Source organism: Scleropages formosus, chromosome 24, assembly GCF_900964775.1.
Source record: "Scleropages formosus chromosome 24, fSclFor1.1, whole genome shotgun sequence".
Classification (NCBI taxonomy): Eukaryota; Metazoa; Chordata; class Actinopteri; order Osteoglossiformes; family Osteoglossidae; genus Scleropages; species Scleropages formosus.
Window position 1 is genome coordinate 721,626 of NC_041829.1, and position 14,270 is coordinate 735,895.

Consider the following 14,270-nt stretch of genomic DNA (forward strand, 5'->3'; position numbering starts at 1 on the left):
TTTTGTGGTTACACATGACTTTGTTTAGACTAAAAATTACCTCGAGTCATCGTTTCACAAATCAAGAAAAAACAGGTACCCTGTTCTAGTTAGGCCAACTAGTTAACTGCTACGGACTGTGAACCCAGATTATTCCTACTTTAAACTGCACATGATTGTAAGAAAACATACTGTATCTCATTGCATGTCCAGTTATGAACACCAGTGAAACAAGAGTGATCTGCTCCACTGAATGATCTCCTCAGAGACAAAGAGAGTGGAGGCTTTGACATGCACAAATTATGATAATAAAATTTAATAAGAAAACACTTTATTCTAAAGGTTCTGCTCTTTTTGAATATGTCGGGAAGATATAGTGAACTACCTGGAGAGGAAGTGTGGCTTCAATTAGATCTCTAAAATATTAAATTACAAAAATTCCCATCTTCAGGAAGGATGGTTTATACAGATGGAGCATGAAAGATATAAGTACAGCTCGTGTCTTTCAGTTGATTTTGAGTTATTCATAGCAATTGCTATGAATACAGGCAAAACTCAAATGCAAATTATTAATTCATTACAGTTATATTACATCATCTGTTAACGTTGAAAGGAAACACTAATGGAGGACCTCTCCGGCACCTTCATGTGCTATTGAGTACCTGGTAGCTTAAAAAAGTAGTAATCATTATCTTACATAATGCATAATCATTCAGAAATGTCAAGAACAGCCAGAGATACCTAACAAGACTTACTGTAGCCAATATAAGTGTTAAATTAGCTTATATGAGAGCAAGTGAAAAAGCATCCACAATAATACTCATAAAAAAGTATTACTTTTTTAATGAAAATTATACGCAGCTTTTGAGGGTGTGTCAAGGTCTTTTGCGAAACGGGGCTATAATGATGTACAATGCAAAAATGCAGTGCATGCTTTCATAACACTACGAGAAAATACGCTACCACATTTTTCCTGTGAAATGTACGGGTGAAATGCTCCTGGCAAAGTTTCAGAAACCTCTGTACGGAACTCGCCACAGAGTGTTTAGGACAGCTCATTTATAATACTGTAAAATAAATAATGCCTTCGCTCCTACATAAATTCCCCCTCATCCAGCCATGGATGTTAATTGAACAGTTCCACAGTTACCATGACAAACTGCTTATTGATTGTCCCCTGCCTCTGTTACCCCCTCGCCCACCCATGCAATCCAAGGTGCCATGGCTGGCAGTGCAATCTAGTTCAGCAGGGAGACAAGGCCCTGGTTTTCCGGGTTCAATTACAACTGCGAGAAGGTTAAATCAATAGCATTTAAATTGCCTACCGTAATCACCAGGCTCAAATCACTGGGGTCAGCATAAGCAATCTGTTCTCACAAGACTGAAACTGAAATGTATGATGAGCGGTCACTGGGATGGGATCCATCCATGTTATTTTACAGGGCCTTGGTAGTTGGATAAAAAGACTGAGAAGGGTAGCACCCCATACAGAGCAGACAGCCTGTAGGCCTTACATCAGGACCAAGGAGAGCAAAATCACAACACAAGAGGACTAGCTCAACAGAAGGGATGGGCTGGAACCCTTGCTTCTCCACTGAAGGTTTCCAGGTGCATGTTCATCCATGTTCATCCACTGTACCTCTGGTCAGTTATGAATGTGCACCTGATGGTTGTGTGTTCGAATGTATTCATTGCAGCACTTGAGAATACGTTAATGTCAATGATGACACGAGGAAACTGTGGTTCAGCGAATGACCTAAACATATGAAGTCCAATGTAAGACAAGGTGAGCTGCACAGGTTCATGCAGTGTGGTAAACAGAAGACCCTTGTACAGCATGACTTTGTGTGGCACTAATACTGAACTTACATGAGCGTGGTTTGCCTCTGTGGCTCTAGTTTCACAGGAGGCAAAATGAAAAGCCAGAGAAACTGATGAAAGATTTTGCTAAAGAGACATAAGAAAACCATATACTTTACTGAATGGAAAACTGGAAAATGTAAAAGCAGTTTTTAACTCTCTACAGCATTCATTGTCATATACACACATGCACACACATATATATGTAGAGAGAAAGCAAGAGACAGTCATATACAAGGGTACCTTAAGTCAAAAAGTATCCACAATGTTTTTCTGAACATTTTTTTAAATTATTGCAGACATCTTTTCACTTCCCTTTATTTACTGTATGTATGTTTATGCACATGCATAGGTATATGTATATATAGTTCTACATTGCAAAGACTAACAGGCATTAAGCTATACACTAATTAATCATGCCAGGAAATTATTATAGCCAGTATAATTCATAGCTGTAGCCAGAGAAACTTTTTTTCCCCTCAAATACTCCAAGCAGTTTCCAGAAGTCGATAAATGCATTACTTCCAGGTATGTCTGGGTTTTGGCTTTATTACGAGGCCCACTTAAGTTTAAACTTGTGCAAATATATACTTCACACATTCATGTCAGTCATATTATATTGCAGACCAAAGCAAGTAGAGCAAGTTGCGTGACTGAGGTTTGAGCGCCGGCTGAAATGAGTGTTTCCCGCGGAACTGTTTGAGAGTGAGGTGCCAAGACCTCCACCAAAGACTACCAGTGAAATTAACGTTGTGAGTAGCAAACATATTAACTCAATCTCCAATTGATTTATCATTTACTCTGCCACCCGAGCATTGGATTCCTGTAAACCACTCATTAATTTTACACAAGCCAGGAATAATCGCGCAATATAAATCTGCACCCTACCTCAGCGCCAGCAGGGAGTGACTTTGGAGTTTTGCCTAATTAAGTCCTTGTCCAGCTAACAAGCCTTACAATAATGTACTGAGCACATCTGAGGAATGTATATCCAGCTTTCACCCCACAGTGTGCAACAACAACTTGCCTCCATTTTGCAATGCTGCTGCATAAGGAACTATCCAAACTAATCAGTTCAGAATTAACTGGCTTCATTATCCCCCGCAAACGCATTATACATAATCAAGCCCTAGTAACCAAGGGAAACGCATTCAATAGCCTTCAATAGTGCTTTAATGGGATTTATTAATACATAATTGCTGTGCCCTGCTTTCCATCTGCATTTGTGTAACATGCAGCAGTCATGTCTGATGGGTCTTCGGTCTTTCAACTTCTCGGGTCAAACGAAACTACGCTCCCATTGCACTAATTAATGCTGATATCAAAGCTGGTACCTTAGAGGGGAAGGAGCCAGAATGCATATAATAGCAGGACTGATGGAACATAGAAGATGTGGGATCTGATGCAAGGAATGACGTCGCAAGGGCACAGACAGAATTCGTGGAAAGGAGAAACACATAGATCTGAAGTGGAGCAGTGAGCCATAAATCTACCATTATTGATAGATAAGAAGCAGCTTATGAAGTCACTTTTAAGCTACAATTCAGCTCTTACATTCAGGTTTGAGAAGTGTAGCTAACAGTGTGGAGAAAACATATAAACAGTCTCTTCTAGCCTAGTTTAGTTACATTTATTTTACACGATAAACTAAAGTAAAATATAGCTCCAACGAATAAGTAACCACATCCGGTGTCTACCGGCAGACATGATTTCAGTTATCACAGGATGGAAAAGCCAGTTAATACTTCAAAAATCAGTGTCATAATTTAGCTAGGGAGGAGAATTAATGACTCTTTCATTTATCCTCCATTTAAAGGATTCTTCACAAAATGGGGATGGGTATGGGGGGTGAGTTTGACGCAACAGTGCAGCAGGGTGATGGAGACGACTGATTAGAGTGCAGAGTAGAGCTTCTCTCATGCCTTCACATGCTTGACTAGCTGAGAAATAGCACATCCTTGAGCAAGCCCACACCCCAGAAATATGATCCTAAAAGCAAGTTGCTTAAGTTTGCGTGCCCCTAGCATTGCCTCATACAGGCAGCATGTTCAGTAGGTACAGGCCAACAATGGCGTATAGTAGTCTACCGTCCGGGTCATTTCTGAGGGAGGCAGAACTTAGATGTTGTCAACCGCCATCACCGAGGTGGCATTGATCATTCATCACTTCGATGCCAGTACAAGACACCCGCTGATCACACTCTGAAACATCCTGACCAGTGTAACTGCAGCGTAGCTGTAACTGTTTGTCAAGTAATATGAACATACTTCCCAAAGCTGCTCTTTCGATATGAATGCAAATGCACAACATGCAAAGGAATATATGACAAAAATCATTATCGATTTGGATCCGTGTAAATTTCTGTTGACTAGTAAGCTAAGGAAGTGCTGTTCAGTCAAATTCGACTCAAAGAAACCACTCATGTATTTCATGGAAATTAGATAGCAGAATTTAATAATCAAATGAATTTTGACCAATATCAAATGAAATGTAGTGTAAATGTATCTACATAAATTAGGAAGATCATGGTGCAAAACATTACATTTAAAAGTACATTAATTTGCAGTACCTACTGCTTATTTGTTACTGTCCAATAAAGGGAAAATTTTGGGTTTTAATATGTCTCCCCCTACTGGACAAAAATAACCTGTTCAAGTGCAGTGGGACAGAATTTCACGACAAGAATACATGTAATTACCAGACCAGATTAAGTAAAATTTCTTCTAGGTAACAGGAGATTATTTATTAGTGGAGATTAATAAATAATTTAAACATTATGTGAAAGAAATGAAACCTAAAATTGTGACATATTTAGGGTACATCCAACTAATCGCCCAAAAAAGTAAACTCTACCGGCATTACAAACGCAGGATAGCTAAAGACATCCAAGAGGACTAGTCACAGTTAATATTAATTTGTGCTGCTAACCCATTTAAAATATCTTATTATTATGCCTTAAGAAGAAACAAAGGTATAATATTCAGAAATATGCCAAAAAGCCATTTCAGTAAAATGAAAAGGATACAGAACGATACATTGTTATTTAAATTCAAGATGCCGTTGTGGAGAGTCACCTCATGCACATCAGAGGAAAAAGGCAGTGGTATTATTAAGGGGGAGTAGATGTATCACATTTAAAGGGACATTTAAACATCATTGTGCAGCTCAGCTACAGCAACAACTGCAAGATTAACAATAACCCAATTAGTGCCACCATTTCTCAGGCTGGAAGACAACAGCGAGAGCTGAGCACACCACACTCAAAGAAAAACCCATTTGTTTACCCCCTGTGTTTACATCTCTAATTAAACATGGACATTAAGAACCTGCCCTGTGGTGGCTGAAGAACAGGACCTGAAGACTCACTGACACCACCGTTTTATGGAAAAGTCAATGTCCACCTTGCAGTTGGGAAACTGATGTGCTGGTCCTGATTAGATCTGACCAAGGTATTGACACGCCGGGATCCCAAGGTGGTCACCTCAACAGATGAAGGACCTTGAAGTACACGTTAGGCAGGTTTGTGAAATGGCCACCGTGTTTTGAAGAATCGGATGTTGACACAATAGGAGGGGGGGTTTCAGTTAAGGAAAACTCTTAAGCCTGATTAATAATTTCCCCACATATTTATTAGTTGCAGTAGATTCTGCCAGGTGCAACTCTTATTCCTGCAATCAACACCTCCCTATCCGACAACGTTCAAAATGTTTTAGTTGGAGGCGCGCCGCACGTCAAAGTGGCAGTCAGATATGAAGCGGACGGCCTCCACCTCAGCCACTCAGAGGTACAGCACGCTGGTGAGGACCCTGTATGCCATGGAGAAGGTCGTAGCCATACCCACCATCTACGACAGACCCCTACTTGGCTGGGGGAGACATGCCAGATAGGCAACAGTGTGAAAAATTCGAGAATCCACAAAGACCCGGAAGTGCAGGAGTGCCGTACTGAGGTCCGGTCCAGTGATGGAGTACAGCAGCCCAATCATGAGGAAGGGAACGATGTTCTCCAAGTCGTTCAGGTGGCATCTTCAGCGAGTGTATAGAATGAAATTGGTTAATTGCAAACAGGTCTAAATGACACTTCCTTGTAAGCAACAGTAATATTACAAACTACTCAATCACTGAACAAATGAGTATATTTACAGGTGGCACAGCAAGTTGTGCTGCTGTCTCACAGCAGCTGGGTTATGCAAGAGGACATGGGTTTGATCCCTACTCAGTCTGTGTGGCATTTGCATGTTCTCCCCGTGCCTGCGTGGGTTTCCTCCCACAGTCCAAAGACATGCTGTTCAGGTTCCACCGTAGTGTCTGAGTGACAGAGGGAGTGTGTTTCACTGATGTATGGATGAGTGACCCATTGTAAGTAGTGTATCTAGCAGTGCAAGTCACCATCCATCACCATCATCTGAAACTGCTTGTCCCATACAGGGTCGCAGGGAGCCAGAGCCTAACCCAGCAAGACAGGGCAAAAGGCTGGAGGGGGAGGGGACACACCCAGGACTGGATGCCAGCCCGTCGCAAGGCACCCCAAGCGGGACTTGAACCCCAGATCCACCGGAGAGCAGGGCCCAGTCCAACCCACTGCGCCACCGCACCCTCGTGCGCAGTGCAAGTCACCTTGGTGAATAAGGTGTGTGGGCTGATAACACTACATAGAGTTCACTGGAAGTTGCTTTGGAGAAAAGTGTCTGCGAAATAAATAAATGTATACAACACTAATAATCAAGAACAATCAATGTAAAAAAAAAAAAAAAAAAAACTTCTCATAAATGCTAAACAATAAATTCCTAATTAATTCTAATATACGGTATATAATTCTAATTAATTCATAATCATCTTATTGATAAAATTGTGTTTTACAAACAGCAGGTATGTGGCAATTGTAAACGATTGGTCATGACAAATTTCTCATCACCCAGGACATGTACAGAAGGCCTTCCTTTGAACACACAAGTTAGTGCTTTGCTCAAAGCAGCAGTAAGAATACAAATGCTACTGAAGTACACCACTTGTACAAAAGAAGAGATACATACTAGAAACGCACGTGCACGCACCTCTCAAACACATCGTGCCACGTGCTCTGAGACTCCCTACCTTCTAACCCGCTCAACATCTTCATCTGTACATAGCATTTTCTTCTTCTCCTCTGCATTGGCAGCCAGCCACGTGTCCTCTGGGTTGGAAAACACCTTCACAGAACAAAACACATAGCCACACCATCAGTTCTTCATTTAAGTATAAATGCCTCTCATTCAGTGCAGAAAAACAGGAATTTAGCAAGTTATTTTATGCATAGCAATTAACATGGCTTATTGTTTTTACACCTTCATTTATTCATGTAACTTACAGTTTTCACCAAAATGACTCACAAGGTGAGTTTTGTACAGTAAGCTACTGATAATTCATTAATTTAGGCAGCAAGGGTACAACTGCAGGACTGGGGATTAAACTCAGTTTTTTTGATTGCAAGGCTACAGCTAAAATGACCATATCACCTCTGTACATTTACATCACACACAGGCACACACACATCTACAACCACTTGTCCCGAGCAGGGCTGCAGTAAACCGGAGCCTAGCCTGACAATGGAGGGCGCAGGGCGACAGGGAGACGGGACACACCCTGGACAGGACACCAGGTCACCAGGTCGTTGCAAGCAGGACTCGAACCCCAGACCCACCACAGAGCAGGCCCCGGCCAAACCCGCTGCGCCACCGCATTTACATCACACACTTTGCACAAGTGTGTAAAAGTAAAAACCTTGCAGAAAATTAGCCTCACAGAGCTGGCGCCAGTTCTTTAAACCAAAACTCCTGCTGGATTCTATACTTCAGCTTTCAAACACACAAAAATTTCCTTTTCAGTTGTACTGGCACACAGGAGGGCAGCATCTTGGAAAGCTGCTATTAAGGCATTTACTGCCTTATGGGTACCTGTCCTCAGGAGCAGTTATATAATCAACAAGGACATTTAAGTAGCAGCTGGTGGCACAGCGATTACAACTGTCCCTTCCACTTGAAGGACCCAGATTTGAATCCCACCTCCAGCTGTAGCAGCCTTGAGCAAGGCACTTACCCAACGTTGCTCCGGTAAAAATTACCCTGTTGAATAAATGGGTAAATCACTGCAAGTAGCTTAACATTGGAAGTTCCTTTGGAGAAAAGTGTTAGCTGATTGAATACATGTAAATGTTGTTTAGGTCCTTAGGAAGCTCTGTAGGAAACATGTTGAAATTGTTTCTGAGCTGCAAGGGACAATTGTAAAGTGCTAACCAAAACCGGGCACCACATGCAATACCTTTTTTGTGATCCGAAAGTAGGCTGTCAGCGGAGCCATGAGCAACATTTTGAGGATGACGATGGTGGCGTACGTACAGAAAGCCAGGAAAACCTCACTTTCTGCCAACTGTGACATCCCTGCAATCTCTCTGTCTTCAAGTTCCTGAAGCACAAAACAAATTACAAAAGGTTAGTTGGCCACATGGTGAAGGGCTCAAGGGCTCTGGGCCTGAATAACAACAACACATCCTCATACCACACAGGGGCCAACTGAGAGACCAGGCCATCCCAGTTTGTAACTCCGCTCTTATTTCCTCAACTCAAATTATTGCCGGGTTTGTTTGGACCTACTGTTCAATGGCATTTTAAGAAGTCAGCTACACGGAGTCCATCTCTCCAGGGCCTGGAGTTCCTGCCTACATGATTCTTAAGCCACAGTCCTGCTGTTTGCAGTAGTCATTGTGTGGAACAAAAACAACGAATTTTGGCGCCAGACCGAACGCTCGCGACCGAAGTTTCGCGCCACAGCACAGGTCGAGCACTTGCACAAATGGCCAAACACGAGTATTAACACTGCTCTGCACTTTTCGCTCGTCATTCCGATTTGCCTCACTTTAAACAATACAGCTATAAATTCTAGTTACTTTTGTAAGGTAAAGGTGCCAAGCCATCGCGTATCAATACCACTAAGTGATATTGACGCATTCGGTGCACGTCATGAAAAAACTATGTGGTACTGGTTCTTTTAACTAAATAATACAAGGGAGTGAGGGAAGAAAATGGAATTTTAAAGGCAGAGCCCGAACGGGAACTGTTCACGACAAACCACTTTAAATATTTGCTGTAATTAAAAAGACACATTTGTCAATTTGAGGTGTGTAAGAGAGAGCCCCGTACTACACAGAGGTCATACTCCCTCAGACAACATTATTTTAAACGAGATGTGGCTAGGTCATCAGCAGAACCTGCAGATACTGAGTAGCTAAATCCTGGGGTTCGTTACAGGCTCTGCTAGCTCCGCTCGCATTTCTTACTAGTTTCTTGAAAACTTGAACTGTTGAAAATACTTACAGACCGTAATCTACTTCTTTTTTCCTTGCGGGCAGCAGCAGTGAAACGCTTTGCTTCGGTTTGGTTTAGGTTTTAAACTCATTCCCCAGGCAGTTTCAACTTTGAACTTTGGGGAGGGAGAAAGGTCTTTCGCAACAGGAAAAGCACGTTTAACTGCCCTTACAGCAAGTTGAAGTAAAACTACTAGTACAAGATAAGAGAACATGAACACACAAACCGCAGATTTCTTTAGACATGATTTCGTGACACGTGAAAGTGTGGTACAGCACTGTAGTGTATAGTACAGTACTACTGACTGTAGCGACTGTGTAAATATTTATCATTGCTGTGTGTGTAAGGTCCTGTTTCCCTTATTTCTGCACATGTGAATCATTACCTGGTTTTCATACTGATTCAAATGTGTTACTGTGAATTGGAAAAGTAATACACTAGAACTCTATCTATGTCGTTTTCTCCACAGACTTTAAATCCCAAATCCCAGACTTTAGTTTAGTTAAAGGAAAATGTACATGTCATTATTCATTTTGTTTATATCAAAGTAGTAATGTGTTTATAACCCTGGTAAAACTTCAAAAATGTACAGTAAACTGCAACACACTGTGCAGTCATTTCAGTCGTCATGACCAATAACCAAAATAAAATTTGACCTTTTTTTTTAGGATGCCCACAAACATAGCTACTAAGAAAATAATGACAAATAACTGGAAACAACTTGTTGTTCCATAAACCTAACTTGACAAAGGCACCCACTAAACAATGATAACCATAATAAAAATAATACATTCCACTCTCTTTATGAGGACATCTTGTATGAAATGCAGTGAACTGAATTTGTTAGCTGCAAAAGAAATGTCCACATTTTGACAATTTGTATGCATTTGTGTTCACTTACTAATATATTTTTACTCTGCATTAAACCACCAGGTACAGAGTGTCAAACTGACTCTAAGTGCCATCTTGTCAAGTGGAATTCCAAAATGTGTCTGCTATGTGTGAGCTGAGGTTCAGGATGTCTGAATTTTGCATGCAGTCTTGAAAATGAGTGATTCGACATGACAGTGTGTTTAAAATGTGATGCGGGTGACAGGAGAGGCATGCGGGTGCACCTTGAAGTTTGTTTTGCAGAACTCTGTCAGATTAAATGGAGTGCACGTGTGCGGAGCCACGCTTTATGCCAGTGTCTCGTCGCACCCTGAGCTCACAAAGCAGTGGCATATTCTCTGCTGTAATTATATCATTTGGAAAGGCATGCGTCTCTACTAAGGTCAGGAAAGTTCCACTTTTTTTTGTTCCTTTGAAGCGATTAACAGTCGATGCACCCAAATTAGACTTGTATGTGTCAGGAAGACTGAAGACAAAGCATTCTGTCACTTCTGAGTTTCCTATTAGTCCCTTTCACTTTCCTTTTGGGTATTATGAGAAGTGATCTTTTTTATTATTATTAAAAATGAAAAGAAAATAGAAAACAAGTAAAATTAACCAAAGCAGTACTGGCTGAGTTTCTGGGCTGTCCTTACATGCGAACTGAGAACCTCCCGGTCAGAAATTCTTTGTAATCAAGACATCAAGCACCTTATGAATTTTTAATAAAAACAGCACCAGAAATACATCAAAACATTGGTGCTACTGTTATTTATTGTGCAGCAAGGGCAAAATTATCTTAGTAATAAAACACTAGCTGTAATTAAATGTTACAATTTCATACACCATGTAGACTCAATTAATAATAGGCTGATTTAAAAATTGTTTTAATTAAACCCAAACACTCTTTTGCTCTGTAATAGGAGCATATAGCATGTTAGCATGCACTGTGATTAATTTTAAGTTATTTTAACCTTGTTATAGTGAGGCCTGCACAGAAGAATGATCTAGTTTGTAAGTGGACAGGAAAGTGTTTGATTAACACCCAACTACCCCCTTTCTTTTCTGGAAGATCATAAGGCCAATGCCTAATCGCCATGCCCAGCTACACAATTGGGGAACAAGGCCTGTGGCTAACAAAGGAGTACATCGTCGCCTGTAACATATGCATATGAGGGGCTACTACACAAATGAATACTAGATGCATCATTACATCCATTCCCCCTGCCTTAGCTGCAGGGGCTGCTCATGTGTAATGCATGAGGCGCATGGTAACAGTTTACAAATTAACTCACGCAAACCTGTCCGCAGCATGGGAGGCTGTGCTGTCCCCAGTCCTCCACACAGTTCTTTTCGATCACCCTGCTTTAATCAGTCTTTTGCCAAAATCTGTGATTTTACATGTTTTGCAAAGGGGGGGGCAAAACTGAAGAAAGATAAAATCATATTAACAGCAACACGCTTTCCCACCAGGAATTGTGATGGCAGACACTTGCATCGATTTCTCTACCATTTCAACAGTAATTGGGATGCTGGATGCAACACCCTCCCATTGATTTTGTATGGCAGTGGGCTTATACCCTGGGTGTAAGGCAGCGCTGACTAAATTACGGCCTTCCCAATGATCACTATGCCAGAAGCCCAGTGCTTGTATTGATTTCATTACTGAAAGCCTCCTAAACAGGTTCCAGGCTCCATACGTTTTTTTATTGATTGAAACTGGCGTCTACGCCGTTTTTGGGGGCAAGAAAGGAAAGGTGCACGGTGGTCTCCAGAATGCTCCAGTGTGTCCACATTTACCTCCATGCATACATTTAGCATTATGCAATCACTGTATTTAGGACATGGAGACTTAATGGACATACTGTAGTTCTGCTGAAGGTTCAGGAATTATATAGAAACATTCACTGACTGTCTGGGAAATTTGGATATTATTTACCACATTAATAACAGCTTGGCTCCTTTCTGGTAATGCCTTGATGCAGATATCAACACACACACACACACACACACACACACACACACACACACACACACACACTTTCAGAACTGCTTGTCCCATACAGGGTTGCAGGGAACCAGAGCCTACCCGGTAACATAGGGCATAAGGCCAGAGGGGGAAGGGGACACACCCAGGACAGGACGCCAGTCCATCGCAAGGCACCCCAAGCAGGACTTGAACCCCAGAGAGCAGGACTGTGGTCCAACCCACTGCACCACTACACCCCCCAGATATCAACAACCAGGCTAAATATGCAAGTGACTGTGTTACTTTTCAACTCCAAAGTAAGTGATGCTCTTGGATCTTGGTGTGCGCAGATTCCAAAACGTGAGTTCCATTTCAATGCAAAATGACACCCCCTTGCTAATTAAACAGAGATTCCAGCGATCAGATTTCTGCCCAGGTGTTGACCCACCACCTGGACTTGTTTCATTCAAACATCATTTAATTTAGTTTTCTTCACAAAAGACAATGGTCAATAACTAATTGTACTCCACAGTGATGTGTTTCTTCAAAAGATGGTTACAAAAAAACATTCTGGAAAACTGTTGTGAGATGGAGATACTGCCTTGGTATTCTGTTTTCACGACAGGGTGCGACACTCTCTCGTTGTTTTCATAGCCTCCCCCTAATGGAGGAGACACGCCCCGTGTATTTGTGGATGGTAGTGATGAGAGGCACATTCTCCATCACAGCAAAAAGCTAAGCAGACCTGTGTATAACTCTACCGAATACTAGCATTACTAATATTTTTGGTCTCCCCTTAGATCTGACAAGTTCTTACACTATTGCCTTAAACTCCCCACTGATTAATAATAGGGACTCAATATGATGGGCTTCTCTGTGCGTCGTGCTCATATGTGTCATTCATTATTGTAAAGTACCATCACACACCTTCAGTAAGTCTCTTCACTGACAATGTCTTTCCCTCCTCCCTGATTCTCCTTCCCACTTGGGCCCTGCGAGTACCACACATCAAGGCGAGTGTGTGCAATGCTTTATTCATACAAACGTCACTTATCCAAAACTGAGTTGAGTCCACGAGTCAGTATTAACAATGAGCACAGCTGTCGTAGAAAAAAGCATATATTTCATCATCTTTAAATGCTACAAGAAAAACAGAGGAATAAATAAGCCTGTAACACAACATTTGGAATGAACAGCAACTAAGGGATCAGCTTCTATCAAAGCTACTTTCTACTTTCTCATCTTGTGCTACAGGCTCACAGCAAAGTGTCAAAGCAGGGGACATGCTGCTCCAATGTTCAAGAAAGTCTGATGTCTCCCACAACATTTATGTATAACACTTTGAGTACTGCGGCTAGTATTTTTGGCCCCCCTCTGCCCACAGTATAGATAAATAGACATTTTGTGATATAAACTGGAATTCAGGAGCTTCCCAAATACCGTCGGCCATCACATACTTAACAATTATGTTCCTAACTCTACAGAGGTCCCTGCCTCTGTAATAGTCGTCTGTCTATTGGGTTACAGAGATGACTCTGGACTATAGGGTACGGTCTTAACTGATGTACTGGATCATAAAGAAAACACTGCAGTGTAGTACACTTGTAAGTGATTATTTTAAATCTGAGTGGAAATGAGTTGCATAATAGTGGCATAAAGAGATGAAACTTGCAAGCTGTGCTGAAATAGCCTTGCTTGTTTTATGCCATACAGATCAATCACTGGGCTACATTTAACTCAGCGTTTTTACATAGTGTGGTGTAATTTAGTTCATTTACGCACACATTGAACATGCCCCTGAAGTGTATTATGTCTAGCTATAAATTTCATTGTTGAACTGCATTTTGTGGGATAAAAACTCCCTTGGTCAATTAGAGCATTAGCTGGAGACTTGCAGCTCGTTCACTTCAAGAGCTGTTTTCCAGTTTTCATAAGTCACTCTGTACTAAACCGCTAGCAAGTCATCCAGAGGAGTACGTAATGAAATTACTATTTTCATCTACTTGGAAAAGTTTGTCAGGCATTGAAAAAATGTGAGTTTTGCCACAATGCTCCCAGTCCTTCATGCATTAATATTACCTTTGGTGAGGCAAATTCACTGAGTTAATACAGGATTCCTTTAATGTGACATTGTATTTATTATTCTGACTGCATGTAGTGAGAGTGATAAAAATAAAAGCAGGTTAATCACACACGTGTTCACGGGAGGTTGTTTTACCAGTACTGTTATCACACTGAGATGGTGGGGGTTTG

The 14,270-nt window shown here is 41.4% G+C and overlaps 1 protein-coding gene across 1 annotated transcript; it reads right to left on the reverse strand.

Annotated features, from left to right (window-relative positions):
* Nucleotides 1-4,371: 4,371 nt before the first annotated feature.
* LOC108936439 (microsomal glutathione S-transferase 1-like) lies at nt 4,372-9,315 on the reverse strand. The gene is made up of 4 exons (XM_018755786.1): nt 9,188-9,315; nt 8,136-8,279; nt 6,933-7,027; nt 4,372-5,864 (listed from the first exon to the last, which is right to left on the reverse strand). Exons 2-4 carry the CDS (start codon nt 8,250-8,252, stop codon nt 5,684-5,686), a joined length of 393 nt encoding a protein of 130 aa, XP_018611302.1. The 5' UTR covers nt 8,253-8,279; nt 9,188-9,315; the 3' UTR covers nt 4,372-5,683.
* Nucleotides 9,316-14,270: the final 4,955 nt, after the last annotated feature.